We start from the raw sequence: 16431 nt of genomic DNA, 5'->3' as shown, positions 1-16431 counted from the left end.
CTTCCTTTACATTTGCTGTAGAATAGATAGTCTGTCTATTCCCAAAGCATCTGACAATCTCGTGTCACTTGAGGTTCAAAGTAAATGTAGTGAAAGTTCATCCGTCTCCTGTAGCCTCAGCATATTTGCTCTCACTAGAATATGTTGCTGCAAACCTTAAGGTTTCTGTGCTATGCTGGTAAATAAAATGAGAAATTTACAGTTATTTACCTTTCATTTATGGAAGTACTGCAATAAAAAATCTATCTTGGGTAGCCTTCGTTATTGGAAACAGTGTAAAAGATGGAAAGAGCTCTTCAGGATTGTTGGAGACGTGGAGTCTCAGAGATACGGGGCTGAATAAATCATCTGTTGATTTGTAAGCTGAGCACATTTGAAGCTGACTCACCACAAGATGAATGCAAATAGAAAATGCCATTTTACAGACCTTCTTTTTGTGCGTGTTATTTTTGATTAATAATATGTTTAGTGCTTATGGTGTACTTGGTCCAATGCAAAGCACGCTAATAAAACAGTCCTAGCCTTGGGGATGTACAGTATAAAAAGATAATTATTGAGAAGACAGGATGTACTTGGAAACAAAGATGTGGGGGAGAGCGTAGAGATTTTAGGATTGGTCTCCCTTAGAATATAGCTGTCAGTCAGTAAAAGAGATGTAATACCTCCTTTCCTAACCTTTTATTGTGTCTGTTAACAGTGTCAGCCATTTGACATTCCAACTGTATAATATCTTGAAGTGTACGTACTGTTCTACTGTACTAAGCACAATTTGATCCTCTTCTCACTGGGACCTCCAAATGTTTAAAAAGTAATAATAAAACAATCATTTCACTTTGAGTTTTATGGAAGAGGCACATGTTTAAGTAATATTTTTAGAGAGAGAAGCTTAACAGCTTTTTGTGTATGTAATGATTTACATAGGGAGCTGAGCAAGGTTAAGGAGAGAGAAGGAAACAGATGAGTTGTGTTCTAACTCAGAGCAGGGAGTGGGGAGCACAGAGAAACTATCTACCCTTACAGCAGGAGAGAGATGTGCTTCAGAAATTTGATAAATATATCATACTTCCTTCTGACTGAATATTCCTCATACCTTTTGTGCACCAGGAAACAGTTCTTTTCTATCTGTTGTTAAAGACCCAATTGTGAGACTGTGAAGTTACCAACTTTAGTTGTTTCCTTGGATCCTTGCAACTGAAATCCCTGAATAAAATCTCTCAGACAAATTGCACTTAAAAAGCAATTTAGGTGTTAAATTATGTGGATTCTGTGGGAAGAATGTCAAAAAACAGACAAGTTTTCAGCATGCAAGGAATTCCTCAAGTCTGAAAGAGAAGTAGCAAACTTCAAGTGTTGATTGTGAAACAGTTGCTCCGAGTTCGGGGTAGGAAAGGTAGCTGTTACTGTGGAGTAGAGGTACACACCACTTCAAGAAGTGGCCAGAATATTTGCTCTCAGAGTGAGGGGAGAAGCCAGCAAATAGTGATCACTGGTGGAACACTGTGGGCTGACTTGGCTTAGGAAGCCGCGGAAATTGTAATGTGCAAAGCTCATTCTTATCAGAATAATGTCCTGCATAGGCATTCAAGAACAGCGTGGAAATTGATGAGACACTGGGGCTGGGATGCTTAACTGTGGCAGAATTTCTCTCTTTGATGTGATGTTTTTCTGTCTGAATATAAACTCGACATGCACACTAAAAGCTTTAAGGAAAGAAGTGTTGGCAGTCTTTCTTCTTTCTTTTTTTTTTTTTTTTCCAGAACACTGGCTTTGATTAAACCTGATGCAACACCCAAGATTGGAGAGTTAGTAGATATCATTATTAATGCGGGATTTACAATAACTAAGGCCAAAATGATGATGCTTTCAAGGTAAGGAATTTTTAAGGTCAGCTCTATTATATCTAAATATTATTTGTGCAGTTAAGGCCATTCTCTGCAGCTATCCCATGTTGTTCCACACATTAAATCCATTCCAGTGAGTAATAAAGGGAAGACTCATCTGTTTCATAATCATGTGTAGGTTTCTGAAAGCATGTAGAGAATTAAGCTAAGTATTACAAAGTTCTGTGCAAATGAGTATGGGTGATTAAATATAGAATGTCTCTGGATGAATCCAAGGTGACTAGCATTACTTTAGCAATTCAGTAGTGTTTATTACCCACATGTCTGTATGTGCTCACCTCATGGCTTCCTGATACAAACCATACTGCTGATTATAATGCAATTGTCTTAAAAGGAGTTGGTTTCTTCACTCTTAGTTAATCCATCATCTTAATTTCTGCTCCCACAACCTTGTTTGCTTTTTAATGACTAAAAGTCCCAGGCAAAGCAAGTGATCTTTTGATCTCAATGCAGGGTTGAACAGAGTTTACTCATGCATCTTTCTAGTCCCCCCCACCCTTTGCTTCTCTCCACCTGCCTCATTCAGCCACAGGAATATGAGAAAGCATTTTGCAGAGGAAAGAACACAAATGGTTAATTTACCCTAGTAGAATTCCTCAAGGTTACTGTACAGTTTCTCAGTTGCTGCTTTGCCAAACCTGTTCATATATAACATCTTTCTCAAAAGAAAAGCTATCTGTATTAAATAATATCATTTTAATGGATTCTTGTGGTTTCTATGTGAGGTCAGGAACAATTTTGCCCCAGCTCAAAACCTTTTTGGCTTTTTGAAATACTGATAAAACAACTATGTGACTCCCTCCTCCTGACTCTGTGTTCATCTGCTGCAGTGTTTGATACTGGTCCCAGATCCTCCCTCAAACAACTCCCGTTCATGAGTTCGGGTTTGTAACACCGATTCACAATTCACAATGTCTTTCAAGCTAGCATTTTTTGGCTTGCTCTCCTGCAGTCTGAGATATTTGATCCTGAAGTGTTGGGTGGTTCTTTATTTCAGTTTCTGAGAACTTGAACTGTTGAGCCAAGTCGTGTGACTTGAAGGAAATGGAAACTTGGAGATTTAAACTTTTATTGCCTATTCCTATTTTAAAAATCCCTGCTTGTCTTATAAAATTGAAAATAATGATTAATAAGCACAAGATTGAGCTGAAATACTGGATATATTTAAATACTATATGAGAGTTTGTGGTTTCTGTGCATACCGTATACTCAGTTTCTTGTGAATATGCCATTTTAAAACTATGGCTTTGCCAAAGTCTTCTCCCCCTGAGAAGATCTGTCATGCTTGTTCAAACCGTCATCATCTATTGCTCTCTGTAAAGAAATTATTACTGACATTTATCTGGCAATCCCTGTTAACTTGATTCATGCCTTCTGTAAAAATTGTAGCCAAGATATAAAAGTGAGGGCAGGCACCTGCTTTGATAGGTCAGCTCTCTAGTCACCTAAGTTAATCATGTCTCAGTTGACTCTGCTGAGTCTATTATTCCCACATGAACACTGTTTTCTTTATAAGCAGAGAAATAATGAGTGAGATGAAATGAAAAAGGAGCTATGTTATACAGCACAATTGCAATTTTGTATTTCTTGCAATAGGAATACTTAACTAAGTAGTAGAGCTCAGTTTATTTCAGAAAAACATACCTCAAATATTTCTTCATATTCAGAAATTATAATACTGAGTACTGTATACTTTTTCCCATTTGCTTTCCAAACTTATTTGTTGAATTAGTTTCAGAAGAGGATATTCTGATGAAATAGTGAATTGGAAGCAAAAACTGTAGACTAATTTTCAGAGTATATGTTTGAAGCTTGAGATTGCATGAATTCCTGTGACTAGCATCATTTTTGAACAATGTCACTACCTGAGTTATGAAATGGAAGGAAAGCATGTTATCTGTGTAGTCAATGAAGATCTTTTGAATTTTGTATGGCCCATACTAACATGGAAGTGAAACTATTCACTTCCAATGTGCAGGCAGTCATTTAGTTTAAAAAAAAAGTAAAAAGAAAAAAAAAAAAGTTGAGGCTGTTCAAATCTTCATGACTGTTAAGAAAATTGAATTATTTTTAGATTCTTCTTTAGGTTTTTTCTTTCCTCTGGTAATATCAGGCTTAAGTCTGGACTGCAAATGGAGAAAGATGTGAAAAGTTGCACTGCAGGTGACAGTATCGTGACTTTGTTCAGACTTTGAGTCTGTTATTTGGAATACATGCAGGTCATTTCTTTCAGTAAAGGGGGCTGCTCAAAGTGAGCAAAATCATGAAGACCAGAAAATTTCAGAAGACTGTTTCTGTAGGTAAAAACGATTTTCAAGATGGGAATCTTTCAGTCTCTCTGCATCTCTGCTTTGATTATGAGATTTGTACCCAGACGAAGGGTGGTCAATATTGCTTGCTTTCAGCTGCCAGTCCGCCTGCAGAGCTTGTCCTTCTCCACAAATTTCAACTTCAGAACATGGTACATGCCAGGATAGTACACACTTGGAGCAAGCCAAGACCAATCCTGTGCTTCCGAAATTTTGAAGTTGCTGTTGCAAAATAACAGGACTAGACTTGAAAACCCTTGTGGATTCTTCTAGCTGTTGCCATGCAGAGAAAGCAGTGGATGTAGCAAGAGTTAAACATGGGAAGCAGCTGGGGAAAAAGCAGGGAGGAGAGTGGGCTGGCTAGCTGCAGCAGGTGTAAGGTGCAAAGCCAGAGAATGGTATGCCCGCTGGTGGATGGAAAGTGGGTCTGCCCTACGGTCCCTGAAACTTGCATAGTCCTGCTAGGTGAGTGCAGTGCTGCTAGCAGCAAGGCTGTGACAACGCAGAGCTTGGAGAGGGCCACCACCCGGTCTGAGTGATGAATATTCTGGCATTTAGCCTGCAGCAGCATGTGCTGTGCTATCTGGGTGCTCAGGTGCTGAGACTAAGCAGCTGGAGCACAAACATACTGTCTATGCTTGCTGGCCTTTATTTACCTGACAACGTGAGGAGCCCTCCTCATTACGGAAACCCCTTGCTATGGGAGACTGCCGTGTGTAGTAACTGGTGTTTTCCCCAAGGAGAAGTGCAAGACCAAATTGAGTTTTCAAGTGGGAAAGTATAGGAGAAAGCATTTTATAATATGGAGGACATTGTGCTGCCTATGTTATTTGTAATTTTTGTGGATACTGAGTAGAAACAAGGTTATGCAATATTCTGTTGTGCTCCGGTGTAATCAAACACTAGCCTCAATAAGGAAGTAAATTCCAGTGAAGCAGATAAATTGTTTATTTATGTTTTAAAGCCAGACCTCATTAGCTAGCTTACACACTGAAACAGAGCTGAAAGATGAAAGCCAGTAGTTTCTGTTACTGGACATGAATGTCCCACAAGCTGTCCATCTTAGGAAGACATTACCTGTAGAAACATGATGAATGTTAGTTTGTGGCTTTCAGAGGTTTTTATATGTACATACATGCATATATGTATATATATCTTTTTATTCTTCCAGAAAAGAAGCGGTGGATTTCTACGTAGACCATCAATCAAAACCTTTTTATAAGTAGGTATATCATTTTCAGTTTGACATACATATTGAATGCACATGATTCCTTTGCTGTATTTGTCACTGCAAGACCATGGAAACATCAGAGCTTGTCTTTAGTTGAGTGGAGCTCTTTGCAAAGTATGCACACTGTTAATCTTCCTCCAGGGAGAGATCCTTATTCCAGCTATCCAGGGTTTTAACTCTCACTTTTACAGCCTGATGATATCAGGAGACTGTCTTTAGTCTCTCTGAAAAGAAAATGTTCCAAGCAGGGCAAAACTTCAAAGCCAAAAGAAGGAGCATCTTCAGGATCAGGGTAGAGCTTGCAGGTAATGAGAATTGTGGGGAAACACCTATGAGAACTGATTTGTAGCAAGTATCCCAAATCACAGGTAACTGAAAGGGTGGTACATGAGGCAGTTGTTTACTGTACTGCTACTCTTGGGCAAAATGTCAAACTTTGGTGATGCTGGACTGCTTTTCCTAACAAACCTTAGTCTTTCTGTAGCTGACCAGACTGACACTTGTGTCCCAGACATTTTCAACAACCACCTTTCTTTTCCCTCTCTGCATTTTGTAGTCTACCTCTTGAAGAGGGTGCCACTCTGCCTTGTGTTTTTTTGTGGAACATGATTTTGCACTGTCGAAAGATCTGATTTCAGTGCTGTTATGAAGTGCCTGGGTATAAGGATCTGGCAGCTTTTTTGCAACAGCAGCTGATTTATTTTGGGTCCAAACCCAAGCCCTTCACTGAGACGTGACTCCAGGCTATGCCTGACCACTTTGGAGATCAGCGGAAGATTTAGAATTGCCTTTTCTGCACAGACTAAGTTTGTTTGAATATGTTGATAAATAAGCAAGAGTTTTGCCTGTGGTGTCATTTCACAGATGTCTATCTACACTAATGGTAGCTATCTAAGGAACCATGAGCTTTTGTCCTCTGTGATGTACCTGGTCTCCCATCCTGCAGTCCTGTTAGCTACATATTCTGTACAGGACTTTTCTCTAATTTATAAACAAATAGTTATAAATCATTACAAACCAAATAGAGCAAAAATCTTCAAGCTGGTGAAATGTAAAATCTGCAACCCATTTATATTTAGCATTTTATTGCTTGTCTGTAAAGAGTACTTTCAGATTTAATTTGCAAGTTCACTAGTCAATGCAAGTTTGGTGAATAGTGTAAAAAAAAAAAACAACAACTCTACTTTGGAAAATAATGTTTTTCATATTAAAGAATTTAATTTATAAAATAAATGTATTTAATATTCAGAATTAGACTGCATAGTAAAGAGTGTTGTGGAAATCAGTTTCCTTCTTGGGTATATATATGCATAAACCATTTAACTGTATCCTGAAGAAGCAGTCTCTCGAGAACATGAGTTCTAGTAGTATCCAGTAGCTCTTCCCTCTTAGCTCTTCCCCATAAAGTAAATACTTTATGTTTATGTAACTCTTTATAGATTTAGTATTTTTGCTTTAGCAAAGAGCTAGTAGTCTTTTGTCATGCCCACTGATCTGCACAAATGATCATTAGGAAAAAGATGGATAGGGAAGCATTCGTGTCCACAAGTATAATTGTGTAAAGCCTTTTTAAAAAACATAGTACAAAAAGCATTGAATAAACTTTCTCCTTTGTTGGTTCTGTCCAGACTACACAGTGAAAAGACAAGATTGTCGTTATGCATGTTCTATAAAGTTACAGAATTATAGCTGTGAGGTTTTTATCTTTCTCTTTTGAATAGAACATCTGGGTTTCCAATTTTGGGTGGTTGCTTTTCTTGTGAGATGGTCAGGATAGGAGGCAAGCTGCTCTTGACAATCTCGTCTCCTTTCTCATATTCATCCCACCAAAATGAGACAATTTCTGCTTATGCCAGAATGTGATAACTTATTTGTGTTTAAATCTCCCCTTCCTCCCAAACTTTCCAAATCTTAATTCTCCCTCCTCTCCTGCTTTGGGTTTTGGCTGGGCAAGCGTTGACTTGGCATGCACAGAGGTCAGGCAAGTGAAGCACTCCATCTTAGCAGCATCACTGAGGTTGTGTCAGTGAGGAACATGCACAGGGCAGTGGTAAGGATCCTGAAAGTCACTTGTGCAGAAGAGATATGCTTAGGAATCATTTCTGTCAGAAAAATCACAAGCAGGGGGCTTTTTCACCATTGCCAGTACTGATCTTTTAAAATTTATTTTGAAATCTAACATATTACACAGTAGCTCGAGTCAGTTCGTGTTATCTGATGCTTTTTCTACAACCATAATAAGAAGGGAGACTTTGCACATGACCTAGTCCAACCTCCTTCCCAAAGCAGGGACAACTTCAAAGTTAGATGAGGTTGCTCAAGGCCTTGCTGAGTTGAGTTCTGAGCATCTCCACTGGATAGTATGTTTTTGTTGGCTTTAATTTGTAGCCTGTATCACCATACGCTGTTTCCGTTTTGCAGTGAGCTTCTCCATTTTATAACGAGTGGTCCCATTGTTGCTATGGAAATCTTGGGAGATGATGCAGTTTGTAAGTGGAAAACATTACTGGGGCCTGCAAACTCTGCAGTGGCTAGAACTGATGAACCAGACAGCATCAGAGCAAACTTCGGACATGATGGCATAAGAAATGCAGCTCATGGCCCAGATTCAGTTGCTTCAGCTGCACAAGTAAGTTCTTGACTGGGTTTATTAACTAGTTTTCTTACTAACATTATTTAGTAACACAGCTGGGTCAGGAATTCCTCTTTTTTTTTCCCATTTGAGTTCAGAATTAGTTTAGGTATTCTTCGTGGCTCCTTCTTAGCACGGAAAAATAAACTGTCTGGAAAGAGAAATCATGTTTATGTCTGTCACAAAGGGAAGTCTTGGGCACTTTGATCAGGAGAGCATGCCTGGTCATTCTTAACATCTTCTGCGTTTCACTTACTTGCTCTCCTCCACAGTCCTCACTAGTCTTCCGCCTGCAGCCCACTTTTCTCTGCTGTTATTGTTCATAATGTGTATTTATGAAGACAGGCCATTTTGTATTGTTTTGTGTTTTGAAAGGTAATACAGTGGGCCTGGCATCGACGAGTTTGGTTCTCTTTTGCTTTGTTTGCAGTCTGTGTCTTTTGTTATTGTTAAGAAAAAGCCCTGGGGCTGGGTGATAGGTATTACCAGCGTTTCTACAAAACTTGTGTGCCTATTCATGTGCATTGATGTGGGGTAGATACGCTGATAAGCAATGGCTAGAACAAAGTTTACCTAACAGTTATTTGGTATTGCACCGTGGTACCTTAGCTCTAGACCAGCCTGGCCTGCAGGGCCTCTTTGTCCCTGGTTTTGACAAGAAATCACATTCTGGACCTGAAGTACTTTTTCTGATGGCAAGTTTGGTGGAGATGGTATGTATTTGGAAAGAGTTTGGATGAAATTGATCTCTGGTGAAGTGACTTTTTTTAGTCACAAAAGTCTTTGTAGTTCAGAATAAATAGCCAGATGCCTTCATGTACAAAAGGAAATGTTTCTCTTTGTTCCTGTGTACTGCCACGACAGCTATGCCAGCTTTTGAACCGAGAATGTAGGAGAAAGCATCTTTTAGCATGAGATTTGATTAGAAATTTAATTAAGTGTTTTGTCTTAAGCGTGTTGTTCTTGCATTTCATTATTTTTAAAATGCAGTTTGAAGGCCTTACTCATCAACGGTATTTTTTGACGGAAACTAGTATATTGCTGAACTTTTGCAGGTGTGTGCATCTTTGTGGTGTTACTGATACCAATCTCTGATAAGTCCACTCAAATTTTGAATTTAGCAGTCCTGTGCCTATTTTAATTTGGTAGGTCCAGTATTACATGGTTGTATTGCAGCTGCCATGGAAACTAGCTGGCTGCAGCTTGCAGAGGCTTTCCTGAAAAGGAAGAAATATAAGATAGAGGGGCCTAAACAAACTTCTGCAAGAAAACTGAAGTCCCAGCCAACCTCTAGTGAATGTATTGTGAACTAAACAGTTAGAGCAGAAGACTGCATTGTTCTCTTTTGGGGCTAAATGGTGAGTGAAAGTAGGCCTCTATTGTACTGTAAGGCGGTGTCTCTTTCTGCAGGCCAAATTTGGGGATTTGTTTATATTAGGCATAAATTAAAAATATTTTCTTTTTAAGGCACCACTTAGTTTTGTTTGGCATTTCATTATCCTAGTCCTTCAGCATTATATATTTACTTTACTCTTCCGGCTTTTAAGAGGCAAAAGAAAGTGTTAAATGTTTTAAATATTTTGCTGCCTTTTCCTGGCTGCTACTTTTAGAGCAAACATTGGTTAACAGAGTGGGACAAGGTCTTTGTATCATGCAGCATGTCATCAGAAGACGGATGTAAGAAACTAACCCTTTTGCCTCAGATACTCAAACTTAAATTGTAGATCATTTTCTAGGAGAAAAACAAAACACACTTTCCCTTTTGTTGGAAGACCCATTAGTTATAATTGTATAATTGTTCAAGTCAGGATTACAGGATTTGTCAGAATGCCATGAGGTAAAGACTGAGAGATAGTTAAGTCTATTCCATCTGAACTGAGCTAGTAAATTAAGTGAGACAATTCCAGGAAATGGCCTTTAGCATTGTTACTGTTACACACAAAAAATCAGATGGATTTGGTGGTAGCATCTCCAGGATATTATTATTTCCCTTAAATAGAAATTCATCAATTCTCTTACTTAATTTGACCAATAGGTCTTAAATGGAATCTGTGTCTTGAGCGTTTGGCTAATGTTTATTGGCAGATTGTGTAAGCTATGTGAATAAATGGTATGGAAAAAAGCGTGAAGCTGGCAGTGAACAGTAAAAAAATATCACTGAGGAAAAAAGCTTGGATGTCAGGCTTACCCCAATATGGTCTAAGACCCAAGCTTCATGGTACTTGAATAACAATGACAGGAAGAAATGAAGTAATTGGAGGCAAAGAGTTTTTTTTGATTCATCCCAGAAATAAGAGCAATTGAGTTCATCAGCTTCCATTCACTAAGATTAAAAAAAAAAGGGGGGGGGGCGGTCAGTAAGTCATGAGAAGGGAGTCAACAATTTTAGATGAAGTTTAGTTGTTTAAAACAATTGGAAAAAATAGTTGTAAGCAGGTGGGATGGTGGGATGGAGGTCAGTTTTGTATATAGAAAAACTGGATGCTCATTGCATTTTTGCTCATGTGGAAGAAAAAATGGTGTGAAAAAAGGGAAGCAATGATGTGTCTATCTGGGATTGGATTTGGGAAAGATGCTGAGGAAAGAGAATTCAGAAAACTGGGAACACCTCTGCCAAATGATTGTGGCAGCAGCATTTTGAGTGCTCTGAATGGAAATAGATTGCATTGTAGAAGTGGAAAGGAAAAAATTGCAAGAAATATTCAAACTGTGGTTTTATGATTGTAGTAATGTTGCCAGAGAGGGAAAGATACGTTTGAGAGAATATTGCAGGGGAAAAGTGTTTAGCACAAAAATCCATAATTAAGGTTTATTTTCTGTGACTATGGATACTTATGGTAAAAGTTTATGTATTGATGTATGTAGCTAGATAAAACTAAAATGTGTTAAATTACTGTTGTTTTCAGGAGCTGGAGTTGTTCTTTCCCTCCAGTGGAGGTCGTGGACCAGTCAACAGTGCAAAATTCACAAACTGTACTTGTTGCGTTATTAAGCCTCACGCAGTTAATGAAGGTAAGCAATGCAGATAGTGGAGGTGAAAGCAGTGTATGCTTTTCTGTATCCCATGACCATTCCTGTGCCACTTTTTTTTGCAAAAAATGAAATTGCAAGAACACAAGATATATTTCATAGTATGTGCAAAAGTATGCAAATATTTCATCTTTCATACACGTTTTTTATTTCTGCAGTTTACTTCCATGGGTTGTGTGCCGTGTGGGTGCTTTTTAATTTCAGAAAAAGCAGTGAGAGGTGGAGAAAAGGAAGAACAATCAAATTATAAATGAGATTAAATGAATCTGGCTGTGACAGTTTACCATATCCTTTCTCCTGTCTGTCCACCAGACTCATCTGTGGGAGGTTAGCATCCCCACAGCAAAGTAAAAGCAGAACATCTGTCTATATTGCAGGGCTTGCAAAGGGGTATTTGTTCTGATATGAATCTTGTTCTGCTGACTGCAGTGAGGATGGAAAGTAGCAAAGTCTTATTTACTCTGTGAAAGTGAGCCAGAATCTTGAAACATTTGTTGGACTCCATGATGCTTTCTGTCCCAACTACTGCCATGCAGAAATAATCTCACTTTTGTGTCCTCTACTTAGAAGAGCATGTGTAAGAGCAGTGAGTGCAGTAAAATATTTTGGTTCTGGCACTTCAAAAATATTTCTGAATGTGGAACAAATATTGCCACGTGAGAACACTGAGATTTTCAATGTAAGATGTGGACCACACCACAACATTTTAATTACTTCTCCGTGGATAGCTGAAATAGAAACAGTGGAAGTGGCCAGAGCAGTTTCCAGGCCTTTCACACCTCAAGTCTGAAGGGCTTGGTGAAGGAAATGGCTTTTACAAGAAAGAGTCTTGCACTTACTGTTGGTAAAAGGCCTGTTATCTCTTTGAGGCTTTGCACTGTATTTACTACTGATAAAGTCAGCAAAGACAGAATGATGTTCCTCTTACAGAAATATGGGCAGCCGCTGAAGCTATGATATTACCTAGCTGAACATTTGCAAGAGGCAAACTTTACTGTGGCAGGATTGTTAGGTCCTTAATTTTTCAAAATGGCAAAGTGGATGGCTTGAGCTGTGTATTCTCATACTTGAGATATAATTTCTATTACATATGGGGGCTTAGACTCTTACTTAGTGAGCCCAGGCCTTCTTCATTTTAATCCTCTTTGTTTCCTTAGATTTCATAGTGCTCTGTCTGTTACTTTTCTTTTGTCTTGAACTACTCAGAATTTTTCTGAATCAAGGGACTAATTCTTGCCCCATTTGCACTCCCCTCTGTATGTGTGTTGGGGGAGAGGAGTTGGAGGGGGAGACATAAGTACAGATAAGCAGAAAATATAAACTTACACTCTGCCTTGTAGTGTGGGAGCTAGAAAGACTGGACAAAAGTTGAGCTTAGGATCCACTAGTATAGTCCTTTCTCTCACACCACAAGGAACTGGAAAGGTAGATCACAGCTTGCAAACAGCAATTAAAATTTGAAAGGTAGTGTACCTCGTGTGAGAATTCTCCATCCACATGGCTTTGATTAGTTCTCTCAACATAATGAAGGAATCAACACTGAATTTTCTAAGTCAGCAAAGCGTTTTGTCAATTTAAAATTAATATGAAGAGTGATGGAATTCAGGGACTGGCTGTGCTTTTACCTCACTAAGCTGCGTTGTTCCTGTCTGTTCTCTCTGATGTTGCTTTAAATGTTTCAAAAGCCATAGGTGCTGCACCTCTTAAAGAGTTAACAAGACTGTGGCAGCCCTGTAAATGTTTCCAGAAGCCTGACCTCTGACAGGGAGTTGGGCTTAAGGGAGGGAAGAGTCACTGTGGCTGGGCAGCGATCTCCCCCTTTGGTGGAGAGCACTGGTGTGGCTTTGCATTGCATATGGACTGTTCCCAGTTGGCAGCTTGATGTGAGATGAATCCTTCACAAAGGCTGCAGGAACTCTCCAGCATCATCAGCCCAATGGGCCAGGAATGTCCCACGGAAGAGGATTTGGCTTTCTTCAGTCTTCCTTAGTCTTTCTTGTACTCCTCTTTAGCCTGTCACAGAATGGCATCTCTTTTGGTATGCTTGGTTCTCTTAGAAGGCACTTTTGCACCATCACAGTTGGAAGAACTGTGCATAGCAGAGTAGAAAGCTGTGTGCTAACTTTACAGCAGCTTCCCAGCAGAAGTGCCACCATTCCTCTTTCCCCTTAGGTACTGTTTTGGAGTCAGGGAAAAGCATGCTGAAAGAATTTGGGGAACCTGTTCAGGTTCAGTGGTCTGTGACAGAGGAGTGAGGCCCTGCTCATTTCATCTGCCTTTTAACAGCTATTAGTAACTGTTTGATGATACCCGAGACATTCCAACATTCCCATTCCGGTTGTTCCAGCAGAATTTCTTGTATCTCAATTAAAGTAGGTGCTATAGCAACTAATGAGCTTCCCTCTAGGCAAAATAGCATGTAAGAGAGTATGTGGTCTTAAAGAAAAGCAACTTGCTTCCTCCTCAGGAAACAACACATCTCACTGTGGCCATCCACTCCTGCCATTTCTAGCAGGAAGAATGCGAGGTGAAATGTGGCAGCTGGAGAGGGGACGAAATCCCCTGTAGCCATCAGTGTCAGGCGGTGGTGCGACTGAGGCACGGAGAGGAAAGTTATGTGGGTCAGAGCAGCAGAGCCTCTTATGCATTGCAGATTTGATTTGTGCTCTACAAATTTTCCGTATTGAGTATCTAAAAATAAACCTTTTTGTAATTTCCTATGCACTGCTGAGGCTTTGAACTTATCTAATTACCATGAATATAATCTACTCATTACACGTGTACAATTATGTGAAGTTTCACTTACATGCTTGAGTTTATACAGCGCTGTAGTCTTCTGCAGGAACATTTGACTGGATTCATGATTTGAATTCTACTTTCCTGTCCTTTTCCCATTATTTTTTCTTTTTTTCTGCTAAGTAAATTGCATAACAAGTTCTTAGAAGGAAATGGCAGATATTTTTCAGTTCCAGAAAATGGTTTGCTTAAGCCATAGGTAAACACAGAAGCTTTTCGGTGAGCTTCCCTTGCTGTCAAAAGGCTGGATCAAACCTCCAGTTTATGTGTGCTAATTCAGGGACAGAGCCCCATCTTAGTAGCTGACTCTGGTTACCGTAGAGGGTTTACAGGATCCTGCCCAGTGCCAAAGCAGTGGAAAATCACAGTGGGTTTTATATCCAGCCTGGCCGGCCTGCTCCTGACCAGCACACAGTAATGCCAGTCGCTAAGCAGACCGTCATGTGGTGCCAGGCCCTGCACCTGCAGCCGTCACCGGTGGGTGACAGGTAATGCAAGTGAGAGTACCCAGAGTACCTGGCAGGCTTCAGAGAAACCCTGGGGCCCGAGGAGGGGTGTTGGGGGAGTTAGGTTATGCTTACAGAGCTGGTGGTGCAGGGGCATGGAGGGGTGGTACTGCCAGCCCTCAGAGAATCATCATGCGCACCGCTCAGAGAGGGAAAGCAATAGGTATTTTGTCAGTCTGGTGTCCACATAACTTCTGTGGAGGGTCAGCAGCTGGGAAATTGAAAAATTATCTGGGAAGGGCATTGAAACCTGTGCCCTGGACTAGGCAGCTTTAGCTTGTCCTCTAGCAGCTCCTCCCAGTGGACTTGAAGCACTTCCCTGGCTGGCTGGGAAGCTTGCAGCAGCCAACTGGTTGTATTTGAAGAGGGCTTGCAAGAGCACTCCAGTTCCTCTTTGCTGGGATGTGAAAGAGTGAAAAAGCAACGTGACGCAGCTCCATGCAGACTCAGTCTGACCGGGGCCGTGTCTGAGGGATGCGGCCTGGTTTGACCCCTCTGGAATCTGCCACACTTTTCGGTGTCTTTTAGCTTCCTCCTTCTCTTGTCTTGGGACCAATTTTCAGCCAGGGAAGATGGTAACTAGCAAGCACAGCTCTTCAGCTCTTCAGTACTTTAAATGTAACATTAGTTACAGCACTACACTATCTGTTTTGTCAGCAGAAGTAGTGCTTTGTAGGTCACTGAGTGGGATTAACTTTAATTTATTATGTGTAACAGTTTAGTCATGTTTGCTGTAGGAATTAGAATTTGATATTTCATGACTTTCTTGGCTTAAAGTTTCTTTAATGTGGCTTTTACTTGATTCCCTTGTGAAACAAGCAGAAAAAAAAATGATGAAAATAATGATGATCAGGCTATAAAGGCTGAGATCAGAAGTATGTTATATTTCACTTTTTCATGTACGTTGGTTACAGCACAGAGCTTGCGAGTTGAAGTCCTCCCAAGCTGAGACAGGGGTTCTACAGACAGAGTCTTGCCAATAACAGATTTGGGGCTAGAACTGCGCCGTGAACTTGAAAAGCGAAACTTCTAGTTAGGAATTCATTAGACCTGATGCAAACTGAAAGGCCTGCCAAAAGACAAAAGAGCTTCTGTGGTCTCATCGAATCACAGAATGATGGACTCAAGGCGCTTCTAGGTGTTTGGCTGCCTACCCAGCTACGTTTGTTCTCCTAGGACGTGTTAAGCTTGAAATTTTGTTCTAACATTACTGGTAAATTGTACCCTTGTACCTTTTTTGTACTTAAAAGAAAAAGTTAATGGTGCTGTCTTCCACATTATTCTTCAATTAAGATTTAAGTCTCATAGAAAACAAAAGGAGCGGGACTGTTTTTTTTTTTTTGTAGTTGTTTGTTTGTTTGTTTGTTTTTCCAAATGGAAAAGATATTCAGTGGAAGTGTGATTTTAGGCCTGCTCTGAGTGGATGATAAATGTTAGAGAGCTATCACCAGCTCTCCTATCTTAATACTTTCTGGACTGCATTAGCAAGTCACAAAGCTTTATATTGATCAGCAGAATGCTGCATGACAGGTGACAATAAGAATCATATTTCCTTATTTATGTAAAGACTTAGTCAGAAAAAATGTAATTGAGAGTAGTTCTTTGCTCTAAAGACAAATCTAACTTTGTCAAAAAGAATACCAAGGACAGCAATTCAGTCTGAAGCAGGTGCAGAAACACGGTTTACTCATGTAGGACCTCAAGTGAAGTTACTTTACAAGAGATAGTGGAGAGAGGAAGACTAAAATCCAGTGTTGTAGTAGATTATATGTCTGACTGGAAACAAGCAGAGAGCTGTTCCTGACATGCAACAGACCTGTTGCTCTTCGAAAGGGGGAAGATGTCAATGTGCACCTGTCCAATTCACCTCTGTAGTGTGCTAAATATAATTACGTGCGTGGGGTTAGGAAAGGAAATAAGCTGGAAAAGAAAAAGAAGATGTAATAGGAGAGGTGCGAATCTGTCATCATTCTCAGGTCAAGATGTTTATCTCATTGTGTTTTAGCAAGCTAATTAGTGTACATTA

The 16431-nt window shown here is 39.9% G+C and overlaps 1 protein-coding gene across 7 annotated transcripts in view; it reads left to right on the top strand.

Annotated features, from left to right (window-relative positions):
- Nucleotides 1-16431, top strand: part of NME7 (NME/NM23 family member 7) — a 96878-nt gene that overhangs the window by 27018 nt on the left and 53429 nt on the right. For all 7 annotated transcript variants that reach the window (XM_080566317.1, XM_080566320.1, XM_080566314.1 and 4 more), the window contains 4 exons: nt 1758-1868; nt 5382-5432; nt 7863-8070; nt 10980-11085. In XM_080566317.1, coding sequence (XP_080422443.1) covers nt 1758-1868; nt 5382-5432; nt 7863-8070; nt 10980-11085 — 476 coding nt within the window. The remainder of the gene's footprint in view (nt 1-1757; nt 1869-5381; nt 5433-7862; nt 8071-10979; nt 11086-16431) is intronic.

The sequence above is a fragment of the Anser brachyrhynchus genome (assembly GCF_964034855.1).
Source record: "Anser brachyrhynchus genome assembly, chromosome: 1".
Lineage (NCBI taxonomy): Eukaryota > Metazoa > Chordata > Aves > Anseriformes > Anatidae > Anser > Anser brachyrhynchus.
Note: the sequence above shows the minus strand (reverse complement) of the source record. Positions and strands in the feature narration are given on the sequence as shown.